This window comes from Cercospora kikuchii (assembly GCF_019650295.1).
Source record: "Cercospora kikuchii DNA, contig_00001, whole genome shotgun sequence".
NCBI lineage: Eukaryota > Fungi > Ascomycota > Dothideomycetes > Mycosphaerellales > Mycosphaerellaceae > Cercospora > Cercospora kikuchii.
Genome location: NW_025408582.1, coordinates 5,168,307 through 5,186,992, shown reverse-complemented (window position 1 = coordinate 5,186,992; position 18,686 = coordinate 5,168,307). Strand labels below are relative to the sequence as shown.

At 53.2% G+C, this 18,686-nt stretch overlaps 6 protein-coding genes across 6 annotated transcripts; 3 read left to right on the top strand and 3 right to left on the bottom strand.

The window, feature by feature from the left end:
- Window positions 1–871: 871 nt before the first annotated feature.
- On the top strand, window positions 872–1,778 carry CKM354_000202400 (uncharacterized protein; the record flags this gene model as incomplete). The annotated part of the gene is made up of 2 exons (XM_044797164.1): window positions 872–911; window positions 970–1,778. The coding sequence occupies 2 exons, from the start codon at window positions 872–874 to the stop codon at window positions 1,776–1,778; spliced, it is 849 nt and encodes a 282-aa protein (XP_044653099.1).
- A 135-nt stretch (window positions 1,779–1,913) lies between these two features.
- Window positions 1,914–3,094, bottom strand: CKM354_000202300 (uncharacterized protein; the record flags this gene model as incomplete). The annotated part of the gene is made up of 3 exons (XM_044797163.1): window positions 1,914–2,136; window positions 2,223–2,872; window positions 2,948–3,094. 3 exons carry the CDS (start codon window positions 3,092–3,094, stop codon window positions 1,914–1,916), a joined length of 1,020 nt encoding a protein of 339 aa, XP_044653098.1.
- Window positions 3,095–5,276: 2,182 nt separating this feature from the next.
- Window positions 5,277–7,115, bottom strand: CKM354_000202200 (uncharacterized protein; the record flags this gene model as incomplete). Its single annotated transcript, XM_044797162.1, has 2 exons — window positions 5,277–7,008; window positions 7,072–7,115. The coding sequence occupies 2 exons, from the start codon at window positions 7,113–7,115 to the stop codon at window positions 5,277–5,279; spliced, it is 1,776 nt and encodes a 591-aa protein (XP_044653097.1).
- Window positions 7,116–7,350: 235 nt separating this feature from the next.
- Window positions 7,351–13,335, top strand: CKM354_000202100 (anaphase promoting complex subunit 1; the record flags this gene model as incomplete). Its single annotated transcript, XM_044797161.1, has 1 exon — window positions 7,351–13,335. The coding sequence occupies one exon, from the start codon at window positions 7,351–7,353 to the stop codon at window positions 13,333–13,335; it is 5,985 nt and encodes a 1,994-aa protein (XP_044653096.1).
- Window positions 13,336–14,382: 1,047 nt separating this feature from the next.
- On the bottom strand, window positions 14,383–15,750 carry CKM354_000202000 (uncharacterized protein; the record flags this gene model as incomplete). The annotated part of the gene is made up of 1 exon (XM_044797160.1): window positions 14,383–15,750. One exon carries the CDS (start codon window positions 15,748–15,750, stop codon window positions 14,383–14,385), a length of 1,368 nt encoding a protein of 455 aa, XP_044653095.1.
- Window positions 15,751–17,059: 1,309 nt separating this feature from the next.
- CKM354_000201900 (uncharacterized protein) lies at window positions 17,060–18,630 on the top strand (the record flags this gene model as incomplete). The annotated part of the gene is made up of 2 exons (XM_044797159.1): window positions 17,060–17,371; window positions 17,422–18,630. The coding sequence occupies 2 exons, from the start codon at window positions 17,060–17,062 to the stop codon at window positions 18,628–18,630; spliced, it is 1,521 nt and encodes a 506-aa protein (XP_044653094.1).
- Between the last annotated feature and the right edge of the window lie 56 nt (window positions 18,631–18,686).

The following is an 18,686-nucleotide window of genomic DNA, read 5'->3' as shown; positions in this document are numbered from 1 at the left end:
TGATGATGAAGAGATTTCGCGTGAACCCGTGGACGATCGCGTATCGCGTGAGACACACAATCTCGTGCTATCTCAGGACCGATGGCATCTAGCCAGGAAAGGTCAGCGCCAACCAGAGGCATTTCTTGCCTATTTTGACAGGGTGCACGGCCAGTGATGAGAATCCGTTGTGAGTTCCCCGACGCGTCGGCGCTGGCGAAGCAGTGTCCTTCCGCTGGAGCGCACTCTGTTCCGTCGGGGCCATAGCGAAGGGCGGCTAGCTCGATGTGACATTAGGTCGATGATGAGGCATCAAAGACGGCGGCGCGTTCACTCGCAGATGGTATCCTGGCCTGCTGCCAAGGTGGAAGGTGGGTCCCGTGCCTGGTGACTAGGTCCGGCATTGCGGGCAGGGCAGCTGGGAGCCGATGTGGTCAGCATTGATCAACCACATGGACGTCCACTTGGACCTCGCGAGGAGAAAGCGAAACACCGAGACGATGCTGATGCGTGCTTCGATGCTTTCTTAATTTCTGGAGCGTCTGATCGTGCAGAGAAGCAGCCACTTCGATATTGACCCATTACTGAGGAAACTGCAAGACATCTGGAGCAGAATCCGAATGCGAAGATGATGTTGTGCAGACTAGGCCAGGATAGCTTGTCCTTGTCCAACAAGATCTCCTCGGCTAAACATGCCCGCGAACTCAAGCAAATTCACACGTGTGACCTACTACGATCATCAAGAGCTAAGCCAAGAACCGTCTTTGGTGGCGCAGTCAAACATTTTAAGAGACAGTAGCTGTATTGACGTATGCGGTACACCTCGCAGACTCGAACAGGAAGCCTAGTCTGCTGTACGTGATAGAAAATACTAAGGCGGATATCAGCAACCATGGCACAGGACCGCAAAGTTGCCATGATCACTGGAGGCGGCAAGTAATTACAATAAATCAGCTCATAACAAAGTCATATGCTGACGGTACCTGACAGCCAGCGGCATGGGCCTCGCAGTCACCCAAGCCTTGGCCTCCCGGGATTCATGGACAGTTCACATCATCGACGTCAACCAAACACGTCTCTTGGAAGTCTCGAACTCGTCAGCCAATATCACAGCCCACCAAGCCGATGTGACAGACTACGCCCAGCTCTCTGCCGTCTTCGACAAAGTCCACGCGTCCCATCAACACCTCGATTTCGTCTTCGCCAATGCCGGCATAGTCGAATCGCAAGACTTCTACAAGCGTCAGGACACCACGCCTCCTCCTCCACCAAACCTCAAGGTCGTCGATGTGAACCTCAATGCAGTCCTTTTGACTTCCTACCTGGCGCAGCACTACTTCCGCCAGAGCTCGTACTACGGAAAGGGCACTCAAAGCCTTGTCTTGACAGCCAGCTGCGGAGCTCTATATCCTAGCCATCAGTTACCCCTGTACACAGCCTCCAAACACGGCGTTCTAGGCTTCGGTCGTGCAGTTGCAAAGACTCTATTCCGTGAAGGCATTCGTGTGAACGTCGTTTGTCCAGGAGTCGTGGACACCAACTTGACAGACTGGACAGGGTTTCCAGCTAAGCTTTTCACACCAGTGGAAGAAATCAGCAAGGCGGTCGTACAGCTTGTCGATGCGAGTGAAGATTTGGTCGATGCTAAAGGCAAGCGAATTCCGGCTGACAAATTGTACGGGTTGGCCGTGGAGGTCAATGTGGACAAGATGTATGTGAGGGAGATTCCCGACTTCTGTGATGATGAGATGAAGACCATTATGGACTTTACGGATCCGGAGAATCGGAAGAAGCAGTAGTCGAATACCGCCATCGGATGATGATGAGAGACCTCGCAAAAGACCTAGAACTAGTTGTAAGCTGTTCTTCGGCATGTCTTACTGCTCTCACATCCTCCAAGTCTCGAGCACTGTGAGCTCCTTGGGTATCACATTCTACGGGATAGCATTGTCCAATTCGGATTCCACCCCATGCATCATCTTGAAGAGTGGCTCCCAGACGGTCACTGGCCTCATCGTTTTGTACCCGTTCTTGGGCTCCGGCAGCTCATACCAGCACAACTTATCCACCGAAGCCTCAAGAACCTTTCCCACTTCTCCAGTCTGATCGTTGATGAAAACATCATGTGCTGCAACGACAGTGGAAACAGGCGTCAAGCTATCAGCCAATTAGCGATTTCTCTCATGTGGACTGTGCACAGTGATGCTCGGAAGGAATAACATATGCCATCAGACTCAACTCACCACTCCTCACTGACGGCATCAATGCACTCTTGCGGCATGATCGGCGTAGCCACGATCCCGGGCAAAACACAATTCAGCCAAACCCCTTCTTTCCGCTTATACAGCTCTGCCGTGGTCCTTACGAAGTGAATCACAGCCGCCTTCGCACCACAATACTCCGGATAGTTAGGATGCGGAAATATGGCTCCAATCGAAGCATTGACGATTATCCTTCCTCTCGGCGCAGGTGTTGCATTCTCTCCAGAAAGTGGGCCCTTCGGATTGAACCGCATGAAGTGCGTCGCTAACCTCACTCCATAGATCACGCCCTTGTAACACACATCTGTGGCACTGAGATCCGGCTCGGTAGGCATATCCTCAACTTTGCCTTCCACTTCACCATCTTTCCGGAAGTTGTACAAATCACCCGCGTCCACGATTCCCGCGTTCAGACAGCACACATCGATTCTTCCCCAAGTCTTCCATACTGACAGGAACATCTCTGTTTGGGAATCGTAGGATGCCACGTCGCATTGGAAGAACTGGGCCGAAGAGGGATCGTTGAACGAAGAGGAGATCTTGGCGCCTCTGTCGATATCGCGGCCGATGAGGGCTACTCGGTAGTTTTGAGCGCGGTGGAGGTGCTGGGCGAGAGCGAGGCCTATGCCGGACTGCTCAGAAAGTGGGAGCAGGACGTTAGCTTGAGTCTCTAGTGAATCTAATCATGGAGAACCGAGAAGGCGTACAGTGGCTCCTGTTACAATCGCGACTTTGCGGTTCTCCTCGTTGGTCGCTCCATTCGCAAGCCCGTTGCCATTGGCAAGGAAACCACTTTCGTTGCTGTCGTTCACCGTGTCGCCGTTCTCGATCGGATTGCCGTTTTCTCCAGGCATGGCGAATGATCTCTTAATATCGACAAAAGTCAATTGACGAGTCAACTGCCTTGAAACCCTTTTGTGCGGTCCTGCCGCAGCAGCAACGGTAAGACCTCCTTCACCATTGCGACCTGCATCGCAGCTGTCTCCGCCCATCGAGCTTCACTCGCTACTGCCAGTTCCATTCTCATCAGAAGGAATGGAAGGTGCGACTTGTCTCCGGAGCAGTGGGCACTCCATTCACTACCGTCGGCACAGGCATCAGGGCAATATTTCACCAGCACGTTTTTTCCGGCTCCCTGGAGCACCTCCCTGGGAAATGCTGACGCAGGGCTGTACATCTTGTGCAGTTTTCGAACTTATGATTCGATGGAAGGAGAAAGATGCCAATGCACGACACTATTCACTATAGTGCTCACATCGTCTTGAGACTTGAAGATCATCCACGAGAAGCAAACATCACAAGTATGGGGAAATATCGGCAGCTGATAACGTCTCATCCACGTGCACTATCATAGGCGAGTCCTCGCCTCTGATCCCTGTCGAACCAGGGATCAGTTTGAACCAACAAAATTGCACGCTGAGAGACGAAAAGTGGAACCCAAACTTCGGCTTACCAAACTTAGTCAAAGTGAAGTTCGTTTACTACCGCGCCGTTTCCTCGTTCAGCAGCCCTGTCGCGGAACGGCTTTTGCTTGTGCAGAGTCGCACAAGGACGACGTCAGAAGTGCAGTGGTCAAGTTTCATGGCGCACGAGCGCTTAACAGAACATCATCCGTCACCGGACAAGGCTACCCCCTAGGCCCTCGACACAATATTGTTCCGACTTTCACGCAAGAGGTTCGAGACGCGGACTCCGACTGTGTGTTCACCTTTGATCCCAGAAAGAGAGACAGAGGCACAATCTAGACCTTGAGTGAGCTGCTCAACTAGGCAATTCCACAGTCAGCTTCGCCGTACGCACACCGCCGCTCCAACCACATTTCCGGACCCGAGACATAAAACCCACCACAGCCCGTCCCTCTCGATGGCGAACCCCTTCAGTTCCATGATCAAGAAATACAAACACCGCCGCAATGAAAGCCACACGCGGCGAGAGGAAACGCTCCGCAAGCGAGATGAAGAACGCACTTCCGGCACAGGCGACGGACTTCTTCGCATCGCACTGAGACGACACAACTCCGTCAACAGCTTCACGGCCGCCGACCCCGCACAGTATTACCGGAAGGGCAGAGCTTGGAACAACATGTGATGGACATGTAAGAGGAGCTTGCGTTTCATGTATCAGTGCAGTGACAGAAGCAAATTGACGAAAGGTCTCTTTTGTGGGCAATCGACAGAGGGATTCGAGACAGGGAGTTAGAGACAGAAAAGGCCTGAAACAGGAAGGACAAGAGGGCATGTTCGAGCGCGAGTTGCAAAGTTGCACGCAGATGGAGCGCGCAGAGCGGGACACCAGTCGTTTGCGATTTCTGCAGGAGGTCTTGTGTTACCAGCAGGCACATTGAAGAACTCAGAGAAGAGCAGTATCATATTCGCGAAGCGAAGGAAGATCCGAGCTCCAGCAGATTGGCAGGTTTCAAGAATGAGCCCAAGGGCACAAGCAGTGCAGGAAAAAGGACGCGGGTCGTTGCTATCAAGCATCAGTACCGGAACAGAGATCGGGATTCACTCACCAGTAGCAAAGTCTCATTTGTTGAACAGTTCGAAAAACAACAGCGAGAGTATCACAGCAACAGGAGCGGCTCGCCGTCCATCGCACCAGAGCACACGAGTAACGAAATGAATGTACCGATCCTCCTGCGCAGCATCGCGTCCACGAAGATACGATGCATTCAAGAGGATTCATCGGCCTTCCCATCCCTCACTCGACTCTCAGTTGACCGTAGTCGGCAGAGTTGCGAGTGCCCGATCCCCTTACACCACTTCCCTCGTTTGACGGAGGTTACGGTTCTTCGAAGGACCGAGGCGGAACAGGAGTTTTGCTTTTTCGCGTGTAATACTGAGCGAGGTCTCATTGTCCTTGAGGAAGTGCTCCACCTTGCCACGCGAATAGTATCATGGGTGCTTAGGGTGGGTGAGGAGAGAAAGAGGGCCTAGGAAAGCAGTGGATGTCGTAGGAGCGCAGAAGCGCTGGGTATCGTTAGTTGGTACACGTCTAATGTACATGCTTTTCTTTTGTCATGTCTTTCGCTGGCATTTATCCGAGCGCGGCGGCAAATCCGACACGTCTGCCGGTGGGAGCAGGTGCGTCGCCCGCCATGTTGTCGAGCATGCGATCCATCCCGTCGATGTCGAGCACGCCGGCATCGAGCATTCGCTGATCACGATCGACAGGTTGGCGCTCCGCAAGCTGTTGCTGGAATAGCTGTCGGGACGGAGTCGTAGTCCGCAGTGCTTGCAGTATGATAGCGCGATACTCGGCTGATATCAGAAGATCACGCTGGGTGTTCATCTGGCCGATACCGGCGCTCGAAGACTTCGAACTGAATTGCGAGATAGAGGTGATATTTTCGCTGAATAGCTTGACGTCCGTGATGTGTGTCAGGCCGGGTGAGTAGAGTGAGCCGAGTCCGCCGCTACTGCTCGTGCTGCGCTGGTAAAAGGACTGCAGACTGTTGATCGAGTAGATGTCGCTGTTGTACCATAGGACTGCACTTTCGTCCCCAGGACCTGTTCGATTGTGATGCGCTGAGATAGAGATGCCGCCTTGAGGGGCCACACCTGGGATCTTCGGCGCGCCTGAAAAAAGCTGCTCGGCTTTGGCTTGTCTGGTATTGGGTGTCATGGGAGCCAGTTTCGATGATCCTTTTCGCTTTGAAGCTGGCTCTGCCGCCTCCGTATGGCCTGCCGTGCCGAGGAAGCCACGTATAGCGAATTCCTCGACGCGCTTCCCAGTTGAGGCGGATGCAATGTCCCAAAGGCCCCACTCGCCATCTTCGAGCAGGACGAGGATGGCTTTGCCGGACAGTGCCCACCTCGCGTCCAAGATCGACTTGCGCTGAGCGAAAGCGGCGCTCGCGTGCGCATGCTTCTCATCAGCGTGGAAGGGCGTGAGATATGCCATCACCCATTTTCCTGTTCCCGCCGGGGTGGTCGGGTTGCTGAGCATAGAGTCGCTTGAGCCAGGGCGCCTGCGAGGAGCGGTGGAAGCATATGGGTCGTAGATGCGGGCCGCACCAGAAGTGTCGGTGACTAGGACCTGAGAAAGTCGAGGCGAAGGGTGAAATCGAACTTTTCTCCCGATCGCGGGTAGGGGTGCTCGTCGCAGCAGCTTATTGTCGGATAGTGCCAGTATGACATCGCCAGTCACCTCGAGCGACCAGATCTGTAGTACACGAGACACACTGGCAATGTGCAGACTTCCGTCGACGCCGTCCGGTGGTCCTGTGATTATTGGGAGATGCTCAGCAGCCACGTATTTGATGCTCAAGTCTGCAGGGATTGGACCAGATTCCTGTAGCTTGACAGTCGACTCGGCGATCTCTTGCAACAGCTGCTCCTTCTCTTCATCTATGGGCGGCGCCAGAGGTATGCTAAGCACGGCGATGCTGCCATCCGTGAATGCCACAGCTACCAAGGCTGTGCTCTGCAACAGCTTGACAGGCACCGCCGTGGGATTCAAGGTCGGGATGGCCACGCGCATCGCCCCTTGAGGCTTGTCCCCACTCCCTAGCTCGATGTCCAGATGTTGAATGATGCCTGGGAAAGGACAGTCGGGGTCCTGCTCCTCCTCTTCCACCTCGTAGACATCCTCGATCGAGTTGTGGTCGTCTCCATTCCCACGTGCCAGTGTTGTCTGCTTCCGCCTTCTTCCTCCCCGCCACAGCAGTCTTAGACCTCGGGCGTGTCCATAGATCACCACCGTCGAGCCATTCGGGGCGGTGATGGGGTAAATGTGCGCGGTGTGGATGCGGTGCGGGAGCTCGTAGCTATGCCAGGTCAGAATATCGCCGAGAGTCATGTGAGCGCAGTATGGACGACTTTGAACTTACCTGAGATGCAGCTTCCGCTCACGCTTGGTTATGCGCGGCTCCATCCTGATGTTGCTGCTGCAGCTGCAGGGGTGCAGGTTGTTATGCTGATTGTTGTGTCTCGCATTCGAGCTTCGCCTCAGACTTTCGCGTCAGGCACGCGTTTCCTGCCCAATCGAGCTTCCACCCACACCACCTCACCTCCCGCAAACAATTGTCGCCCTCCGCGCAGTCACGCCGCACCGCCTCGGAATTGGTCGGCAAGCATGGTGAACGGCGGGCTCTTCAAATTCCACTGTCATGGCCGCCGTCACCTCGCTCGGCGTGCACACTCCGGTGGCGCTGCCATATCTGGTTGCTGAAGGTCTTCTGCCGCGTGATCCCAGCAAGGATCTTTACCAATGGGAGACATATGTCACCGAGACCGATGGCCACGAAATTGAAGAAGAAGTGCTTGCCACTAAGACCGTCGTCGTTTGGTCGCAGGGACGCTTTGTACGCAATGTCTATCGATTCGATCTCGAAAGCGAAAATGTTTCCCAGGCACTTCTTACTGCATTTCCCACTTCTTCGAAACTTCACGTCCAGGCGGAACGCATCTCGGGAACACAAAGAACGCCTAGGAAACGACTCAAGTTGTCTAGCGATGCCTTGGCCGACCATCTGAAACCCACTCGGCCAACTCTGGAACGAGCGTTGGTCGTGCTGCTGAAGACCAAAGCCCACATTCATTTCCTTCGCGGCGCCAGCCATATAGTCAATCTACCATTTGAGATCGACAGGGCGTTTGCAGCACCTCGTGGACTTCTATTGCAACGCAAAGCGACAAGCAGCTCGTTAACTCAAGCATCGCCACCAATACCTCTCGCCCCTCCCAACTCGTTTTTGTCTACACAACATCGGATGTCGCAGCAGTCATACTTGCAGTCTCCAACTTTTCCGAAAAGCTTTGCTCGCACGAAACCCGCTCAGCCAAGTCCGCTCGGCGGCGACACCAAACTCGAGTCTTTGTTCAACAGCCTCACTTCTGCATCTCAGAAAGAGGGTGATGAAGATGTCACGAACATATATTCTCTGACAGGTGCATTGTCAGACCTTGGCGTTGTGACCTACTCGATACAGCGCCACAGATCAATCCGGTCCGGACGACAAACCAGCCTAAATGTGGAGTTCGAAGGGCTCGAACCTTCGGAGAGGGTCATCTACGTCTCCTCTAAGGACGAGCTATGTAGCTACGCAACCTCTGAAAGGGATCCCTTGATACTGCTTGCAACAGTGAACCCCAACTTGAACGTCGTTTCGATATGGCACGCCTGGTATCTGGAGCAGAAGTCGTTGAACACATTGCTCAAATTGCGAACCGAGAATAAAGCCGCGAAGGCGCGACGTCGGAGTTCGTTCCTAAGCGCAAGTGCTGCCACAGGAACTGCAACTCCAGCTGTCCGCCGTCGTGATGCCCCACGAGAGAGCTTTGGTGTGAATCTCAAAGCAGACGCAACGCAAGCCAACCCCACGTCGCGAAAGCCCACCAGGCAAGAAGAAGAGGAGAGTATGGCCGCCCAGATGGACCCAGATTATAGAGCTACAGGTTCTCAACAACCGGCGCGAGAAGGCAATCGCAGGGTCAGCAGCATGAACGCAGATGTCCGTGCCAGTCAGACCACTGTCGGCGCTAGTTTCGCTGGTACTGCAGGCCGACGACACACATCCTTTGGCGGTCAGAAAGCTGGTCGGCGCTCCTTGAGCCAACGCAAGAGTCGAGGGTCAACTGCAAGCAATGTTTTCAGTCAAAGCATAGGAACGGACGATGACACTATGGATCTCGATTCCACCGTTGAAGTCGATCCGGAGGAGAATTTTGATGCAATTCTACAGCATATCCGGAACACCTACGAGATTTCCGGAGTGGACACTGTTTTCGGAAGCACTGATGAAGGCTTCAAGCGCGATATCGTGGTACGAAAGTTGCATTCCTTCTCCGTTGGCCAGCAGAGCTTGCCTCGCGGCAACAACAGCAGCGACTTAGCTGCAGACAACTATAATATTACGACGCTGTCTGAGGTCCCTTCTATCAACGGACCAGACGATCCTCGCATCAGAATATACCTGCACGATCGACGGAACAGTGAAGTTCAATACTTGGCGCTCAAAGTCAAATATCGCCCACTATATCCTGACATGCCTGATGGCCTGGCAATACCATTGCCGGCCACTACTAGTGAATCTAGAATGGCATCGTGCGACGATATGGCGAAGTTGCGAGATGGCAGCTTGCAAGCCATTTTGTTCGCGAACAGAGGCGTACAATTCTCTTTGGATGAGCAGGTGCCGTGTCCTTTGCTCTTCGATGCGCCGTTCCGAGCGCACAGCGGGCTTGGCTTTGCGTTGCCAGCAGATCAAAGCACAGAAATTGGCAGGAATCGACTGCTTGCATCACCGCAAACCCCACTGTCTCTACAACATGTCGGCCCTGGCGGTACGTTCGATGTTGTTGGCTCGGATGGCCTACACCACCGCAGAGCGCTGCGCTTACGACCTTCCGACCCTCTGATCGATCGACTCATTACTTTGTGCAATATTATGCTGCCCAAATCGCACGCACGTGCAGTACGAAAGACGTGGTGCATGGCGTACGCCTGGCTCAGCCAGAACCCATCAAGCCTAGAGAACACGGCTACAAGCAAAGAGCTCGTCGCATTGGTTGCAACCATCTTTACATTTGTCTTCGGAATGCTCGACGACAAAGCTAGAGCATCCATCAAGCTGGCGAAAGTCGCAACTGGCAAAACTTCGATAAGTACTGGTCACTCTGGTCACTCGTTCGATGCGAGACATCTCCAGATATCCTCTACATGGTCATGGCTTCCTTCGTCGCAACAACTGTCGCACTCATCGTCACCCCGAAGTCGAGAGAAGCGGAAGGACCAGCTACTTGTCACGGCTGCAGTTGTCGCAGACGAGCTGGCGTCTAGTGTCGTGCAGGACACCAAGTACTACGATACCATCCCCTCAACTGCTGTGAAACTCATGCTTGGGCTTTATGTCTTTCGCGAAGAGCTTTCCCTCACCACGCTTGCTACTGACGCACATGTGACCAAACATCTCGCGCCCGTCATTGCTCAACTTGGGTCATGGTTAGGGCTTTATGACTGGGGATTCTCGACGGCAAGCACTTACAGTCCCGTTAATGCCAGGGATGAAGACTGGGCAATGATCAAGTCGAGGCCTGTAAGCACGCCGCGGCTGAGACCGATGGAACGACCAATCAGTGCATATCAGTGGTTCGAGAATGCCCTGAGGAAAACAAGTCCAGACCGCTTCCCTTCTCTCTACTCGATCGCGCACCTTGATGTTGATGGTATCAATACGAAAGTGTCGGAGGCTGCAGCGAATATGCTCACGCCGAATCTGGTAGCGTTGTCCGAGCTGCTGATCTCAAGCAATGGTTTGACCGCAAGTCCAACGAGGATAGTCCAACTTCTGGCAGAGAAGGGCTTCACAATCACTAACTTGGAGGCTCTGCCGGAATCCATAGCCGCTCCCCTCATGGAAGCTATCGTGCGCTGTGAGAGAGAGCCGCCCACAACATGGCGCAACGACTTGCTGGAACTGGTTGGCAGGGCCGACCTAATTGTATGCGACCGTGAAACATCAGCCTCTCCCCATCGCTCGGCGATAGCTTCCGCAGCGGGCACACGCGATGTCCTCTTGGCTTGTAACGCAATCGAACACCCCCATGCACCCGCTAAGACTAAAGAAGCTGGCAGGCATGCGATCACACAGCTCATCTTCAGTGATGATCGAAGAATGGTCGAGGCCACGAGCTTGATGCATTTCAACACCGTCCAAGTTGGTTGGTGCGCAAAGGAAGACGAATGGGATGAGCAGAAGCACTTTGACATGCAGCGCAAGGTCATGCATCATGTCACTACCCGCATGATCGCGTTACCGGCTGGAGATGGGATGGTCCACTACGACAGCCAGACACCGTTGCTGACAGAAAAATTCCAGTTGCCCGGCTTCAGTTCCTCATGTCTCATGCAGCCAATGGGACATACGCTCACAGCCGATCGGAGTGGCCTGTCTGAAGAAAAGGTCAATTGGGCGTACTTTCACGCAGGCGTGTCTGTGGGCATACGGATATCCAAGAGCGTCAAGGGTATTGATACCTCGTGGATTGCGTTCAACAAGCCCCATGAGCTCACCAATCGCCATGCCGGTCTCCTGCTAGCTCTTGGTCTGGGCGGCCATCTGCGGCATCTGGCCAAGTGGCTTTCATTCAAGTATCTCACACCAAAACATACGATGACATCGGTCGGCCTTCTGCTTGGCCTATCGGCGTCCTACATCGGCACAATGGACGCACTCATCACGAAGATGCTCTCTGTACACATCACGAAGATGTTGCCTCCCGGTGCGGCGGATGTGAATGTCTCACCAGCAACACAGACTGCGGGCTTGTTGGGCATTGGCCTGCTTTACTACAACACTCAGCATCGCCGCATGTCAGAAATAATGCTCTCGGAGATAGAGTACATGGAAGTCGAGGATCCTGACAGTGGACCAGATCCATTGCGTGACGAGAGCTATCGTTTGGCTGCAGGATTCGCCTTGGGCTTGATCAACTTGGGTAAGGGCAACAACCTGCGAGGTCTGCACGGCATGCAGATAGCAGAGCGTCTGCTCGCTATGGCTGTTGGGCCACGTCCCATCCACGCTGTGCATGTCTTTGATCGTGCCACCGCTGGTTCTGTCTTGGCCCTGGCCCTAGTCTACATGAAATCTGGCGAGACTTCCGTGGCAACGAAAGTCGACATCCCAGATACCGAGACTCAATTCGATCATGTTAGGCCTGATATCCTCATGTTGCGTGCCATGGCCCGACATATCATCCTGTGGGACTCGATCGTAGTTCGAACAGACCTCAAGCCTGGTACCGTGCAGGAATCCCTCAATGGAGGCACGGGCTTCGCCAACTCAACTGTTCATACCTTCGAAAAGGGCTGGATTGGTGCAAATCTGCCTCGATGTTACAACGACGATCGCATCCAGAGGATATACCAGATCAACTCCCGCAAGCATAAACATGACAGCGCACACATCCCTCTGTACTACGTTCTTGCTGGGCTTGCTTGGGCGCTAGGTCTGAAATATGCTGGCTCCGGCAATCTGTCTGCTCGAGACGAGCTTCTCAGCCTTCTCGAGTGGTACGAAAGCATGAATACGGGCGCATTCTTGTACGATGCTAAGATCACAAGAGCTGCGCTGTGTCGCTGTCAAGACGTCGTTGGTGTTGCGGCAGCTGTTGTGATGGCCGGTACCGGTGACTTGGACGTATATCGTTTCTTGCGGCCACTGCATGCACGTCTTGATGCTCAGACTCCGTATGGCTCACATATGGCAGCACACACTGCGATCGGGATATTGTTCCTTGCTGGCGGCACGTACACCTTTGGCACGAGCGATTTGGCGATTGCAGCTCTCATGATATCTCTGCATCCAATCTGGCCGGTCGAAGTCAACGACAATCGTGTTCATTTGCAAGCTTTCCGACACTTGTGGGTTCTGGCAGCCGAAGCACGATGCATCGTCATCGAAGATGTCGATACTCAGCGACCAGTCCACTTGCCGATCAGAGTCACAATGAAAACTGGCGAAGAAAAGGAGATGCGAGCGCCTTGTCTACTTCCAGAACTCGACAGCATCGCCACTGTACAGACTGTTGACCCAGCCTACTGGCGCGTCACACTGGACTTCGTCAGTAACCCGCAACACCTCGAATCTTTCCGTAAAGATCAACGCGTCTACGTTCGACGATGCCCTGCCTCTGAAGCACACGATTCAGTCTTCTCGGCTACACTAGCTGCTTTGACGGACATGAGTCTATCCGCGAAGCCTACTGTCTCATCATCGGCTACAAATGCTCACGCCGGTGTTGGAGGTCAGGCTCACTGGCACGATCTTCTATCTCTACCAGCTTTCCAGAATCTCGATCACGCAGACAAGGATCTTTTACTTCCTGCTGATGTCCATTCGTCTGTTTACACGGATGAGAGAACGACGGTAGTGGACGATCGGTTGGTTCTGGGGAACGCGGTGGGCAGTCGGAAAGTGGAGGATTTGTGGAATTTGAGGACGCTGTTTGCTTGGGCGGAGAGAGAGGAGGAGAGAGGAGGAGATGGAGCAAGCGAGCATGAGGGCGAGGAGAATGGGATGAAGTGGTTGGGAAGAGAGGTTTTGCAGGACTTGCGGGCGGGAATCGAGGAGAGGGGGAGAGGTGGTTGAGATGAGGTATGAGAAATCAAGCGGGTCAAAGCATTAGCATGGAGCGTACTTCACAGTTGCCCGTGATACAGCATAGATACGCATAGCAACTAGACACTGAACGAATGAGTGGTTGACGGGCATTTCATTTCATTCAGATTCTGCTCCAAGACGGCCAAGGAACAGATCTTCCAGCTCTTCTGCGCCTTTCTTGTGCAAATGTTCTTCCATTCAACTCATCGTACAAACATCTCCTCCACCAGTCCAATCTACTGTACCACACATTTCGGTCCCAAAACATATGTTCCATGATTATCCGCCCCGAGAATCATTTCCTCATCATGACCGCCGTTGTGAAAGGTGTTGTGGAGCATGTTTTGAATTTGAGTTTCGGGTGGATTCCTTGTTTTTGAAGAGTCGAATGTTTGTCTGAGAATGTTGGAGAAAAGGGGAGAGGAAAGTGGGATTGCCAATGGAAGATGAACGACATTATATGTATACTTTGGGTTCTGGTTATGATGCAATGTGATGTGATGTGATGAAAGGCAAACGGCAAATCGGCATGAGATTTGTGAGAGGTGAGTGAGGTGATTGGAAGGGCTTGGCGTTGGTATTGTTCTTGGCTTTCGGAGGAGATGAGGTACCGTGTAGGGGAGGTTGGGGAAAGTTCTTTGTTCGAGATTAGCAAGAAAACTACGAACATTTGGCGTGGTGCGGTACTGAATGGGTTGGGATGATCATTGGCAGTGTGCATTTCCATTGGATTTGAAGAGGCCGGTCTGCAAGGGCGAATGTGACTTGACCTGGAACGAAACATTTGATGTTATCTTGTGAGCAGTCTTCTGTATTTCATATCGATTAGATACTTATGTTCTCAGGTCATCAATTGGAGCAGCAGGACAAGCTTAGGCATCGACCCCGCTATGCAATCTCATGCATAGCACTTAGGGCGCTCGTCATGACTATATGCTGGCTACATGTTGATAGTTCAGGTCATCATGCTTGGAAGTATATTGCTGTCGTGTGGCTCTTTGCCACTTGGGCCGGCATTCCACTCCACAGGGCCACCTAGTCCCATGACTCTACTGCCTTCTCAATAATCGGCCTGATCACCTTTCTTCCGGCATCTTCTCTCTCATGATACCACACCATCTGCCTCCTTCCAAGTTCGTCAGCGCGGTGCCAGGGCTTGGCGTTGAGCGTCGGTTCTTCTTCGATTGCCTTGGAAACAGTGCGGAACAGGTCATCGGCCTGATCTTCGTCGATGCGCACGTCACTGCGGACGACAAGGACGATCTCTCTGATTTTCTGCTTATTGCCGTGCTTGTCTTTGACTTTGTACTTGTTCAATGCAACACTGATGTCCATGCCGACTTGTGCTGTCCAAGCGGCTTCGATGGCGAACCAGTCGAAGAGGGCTTGAAATTCGGTTTTCTCGATTTGTTCATCCAGTGAGAAGGGAATTGAAGCGAATCCTAGGCTGACGGTCGGTGTGCGTGGAGATGGAGTATCGACGAGATCACCTTTGTAATCTCGTCGGAGCAAGTCGCGGACACTGAGATGATCGAGATCTTTCTTGGCGTCTTTGAGCGCTTCTGCCACTTCTTGCATTTTATCATCGAGATCACTTTTGTGCCAGTTGCTGCGTTCCAGGACCCGTTGTGCGGTCTTGCGGTCTTCTTCTGTGGCGTCTTCTAGGCCATCGGAGTCGATTGCGATGGCGCCGAGGATGAGCTCAAGCAATTCGTGAGGCATATGATACTCTTCAGGAAGTGCTTCGAGCTCATCTAGCATCTGACGAGCTACGAGTGTTGTGCAGCTTGCGACTTTCTCGAAAATGCGTGGCTTTGCGTCTGGTCCGGCTCCGCTGTCTACGTGGTGGTCGAAGATGGAGAGGATCGGTGCTTGGCTCCATTTTCGCAGAGGCACGGGGTGGTCGACGATGATAATGCCCTTTAAATCACGGGCCAGGGTCTCAGGATCCTCAGGTAGTTCATCAATGGTGAGCAGATCGCTGTGGCCAGAACTCATCAACGAGTTCTTCAACGCAACCTTGTTCTCCGGTCTCAAATCCAAAGCATCGGTAGGGGTCTGCAGCAAGGCAATAGCTTTCTGAGGGTGCGAAGTATTTTGAGTGGAATGCTCAAGATGGTAAGCCCAGGCTAGAGCCGCGGTCATGCTGTCGAGGTCCCCGCCCTCGTTTCCTTGCACGAAGATCCATTCTGAGGCTTTGCCGGCTTGCCAGTCGATGAGGAACTCCTTTTTCGTTGCTCGGCTCCATTCGCTGAAGTGGCCCACGCCGGTTTGGATGCTGTTGTAGGGAGCTGCGGCGGTCGGTGCAAGTCGGAGAATTGCTTGCTCGGGTGGAGGCGCTGCAAGCGCTGCCGTAGCGAGCATGCTGGTGAGCAGAGCTCCAGCTGCAGGGCACGACCACATCTTGATGGAAATGTCCTCTGCCGGTATGTTATCGATGGTTTTCCTGCTCTGCGATGTCCGCGCTTAGGCTCAGGAGACACGGCGGAGGAGCTGAAGCGGCTGCGAGTCGTCGACTTGGCGGTGGCTGTCGTCTTGTCGCCGTGAACAGCACAGCGATGACGTTTGTCGCGTGACGGCGGCCCGAATGTGGTCTTGTCCGCTAACGTCGACGCAGATGACCTTGATGACCTTGCAACTGCTCGTCTTTTTCAACTTGGTACACACACGTGCATTGCAGCTTTCTTGTGGTTGGATCGATGCCATACAGCTTCACTGCAAGATCGCGATGAGCACGCGACACGTTCACTTCTCGACAAGCCGCTAGTCGTGCCGGTCTTCTCCTTCACCTGCATCTGTCCTCGATTACTGGCCACGCTTCTTGGTCGGCGTGCTCGAGAGCTCCAGGTCTCATGTACTTCTAATCTGCTGAGAACTCCGAGGAAGAGCCGCGCTGGAAGCAGTGTACAGAATGCCCATACACGCTCCATACAGACCTTTAATCAGCGGAGGAACTCAGCGACTGCAATAGCTACGTTACGGCTCCTATTATTCAAGTAAGACTTGTCATGCTTTGATGAGCCGTCGTTCACATGGTCAGATGAACTTCTCGTTGTCATGAAAGCCTTGTCGACATTGCTTTGCAACTGCGGAGACAATGTCGCCAGTTGCACGGGTTGGACTCCAATGTACTGATACGAAACACAGAGAGCATGGCAGATATGGTCCTGTCGGCATCATTCCCGAATATGATGCACACATTAGCCGCACAGGATTCCAAACAATAACAAGAGCCGCCTCCCAAGCGCGTCCCTTGCTTCACAGCCGCAACGACGACCCAGTATCTCAAGTCGGACACCCATACGCGCCACCTCCAAGGCGCTAACTAAGGCCTGAAGGGCCCGAAAAAAACATGGCTTCACTACTCCTGGCGCCTTGAATAGAGAGACGAATATATTGTCACAACTGGAGGCCGTTCGTAGATAGTGGCCGCATTGGGATACTGTTACTACAGCTGCCAGAATTGCTTGTGAAGCGTGAACAGTAGGGAAGCGCTATGGAGTTTACCGCAACACAATGAACAGATTTCCACGACGCTATCCCCAAGAAGTTCTCTGTAGGGATTCGGATCTCTTGAGCCGTCCGGAATGAGACCCACGACGGCACGGCAGACAGTTATGGGCGTTGCCACGCATTGTCCTCTTGGCCGTGCCTGGTACTAGACGTCTGTCTATCGCGCGCAGTCCTTCAGATTTGAAGTCTTGCACGAACGATGCGGGGCACCTATGGTTGTTGGCTAGGGTTCTGTGCCTTATCAATTGCGGCCGCAAGTGACGATCTTGGACATGAAGCAAACCGTGCATATCCTCCAGGCCCACGATCCAACCAGGCGTCAGGACAAAGCTCGTCGAACGATGCAAGCTATGAACTGAACACTGGAACGATGAGAGATGAGCCATCAGCAGCAGACAATGCCCTTGACACTGTACAAACTGCAGGTCGGACGGAGACTGTATTCGAAGATGGAGAGTATCTCATTACCGCTGTGCAAAGCGCTCACAATGGCAAAAGACAAGCTGGTTTAGTGAGTAGTTCTCGCTGTCACAATGATACACCACGCTCACCATGACTCAGACGCAATGGGCTACTGTCAATGGCGAGATCAGCAACGACTGCACCACGGCTCCGCTATATCGATTATTCAATGAAACATTGACTACAATGCTTGCTGGCGCTGAAGCTATCTACTCAACAGAGCCTGGCGTGCTTAACAAGCTTTTCATTCCCACGTATACCTCTTCCACCATCAACACGACGTTCACCATGGGTCCTCAAGGAACGATCACATGGCGGCATCCGTCATTCTTCGGCGGGCAGGCTCAATTCTGCGCCATGATTGGGCGAGGCATCATATACGCAGTGTTCACGCAGAATGGATTCCCGGATGGCTGCTTCCTCGTACAATTGTCATTATTCTCGATCGCCTCTTGCAGAAATATGCAAAGCTCGATGCAGACACAGATTGATGCGCTAAGTCGCGCGGTGGATAGCATCCAGCTGAATACGTACACTGCTTATGTTCCGACAACAGTCGTACAGCGAGTCGTGGTCACCAATACCCCTCCCGCTCAAACTCAGACCGCGACCCGTGTCGTAACAGCGACAACGAGTATCTTGCAACAACTCCCGGCTCCATCCCTTTGCGGTAACCAAGGCATGCAATATGGAGTGTTCGCGAACAATCAGCCCGCCCACGTCAATGGCGATGCCTATAGCGCATACGATCCGACCTATCTCAAAGCCCGAGGCTCTGCGGGATCCAACAGCACCTGGACGACAATCTACTACAATAGCACGATACCCAGCATAGGAGGATATCAGAACAACTGTGGTGCGACTACAGTAACCCTCTACTCCGGTGCACCACGAACAGTACCCTGCCAACAATTCTCAGCAGATTATCGCGGTTACCTGTACGTCTACATGGCTGGGCAATGGTCTTTCGTCGCATCTGGCGTTGATGACGCATTTGTGCTATGGTTGGGTCCCCTCGCCCAGAGAGGTTGGACGAAAGCTAATGCGAACTTGTCTTTGGCTTTCGCATATAGTACCGGTGCGCCCACTGGAACTTTCACGACATTCCTCGAGGCTGGAACATATGTGCCCATGAGAGTCGTGCATGGACAAGGCGTTGGCGGTTATGGTTATCAGTTCACCATACAGGATCCTAATGGAGCTATTGCGCTGACTACGGCGAGTCAAGGGTCTGGGTATATTGTGCAGAATTCTTGTGATAGGACTACTGCTCCGCCGTTTGTTGGGGCTTTTGGTCAGGAGGTGTGATGAACGTCGAAGCGAAGACCTGAGGGTGAAGCTCCTTCTCGAGCATCGACATCACA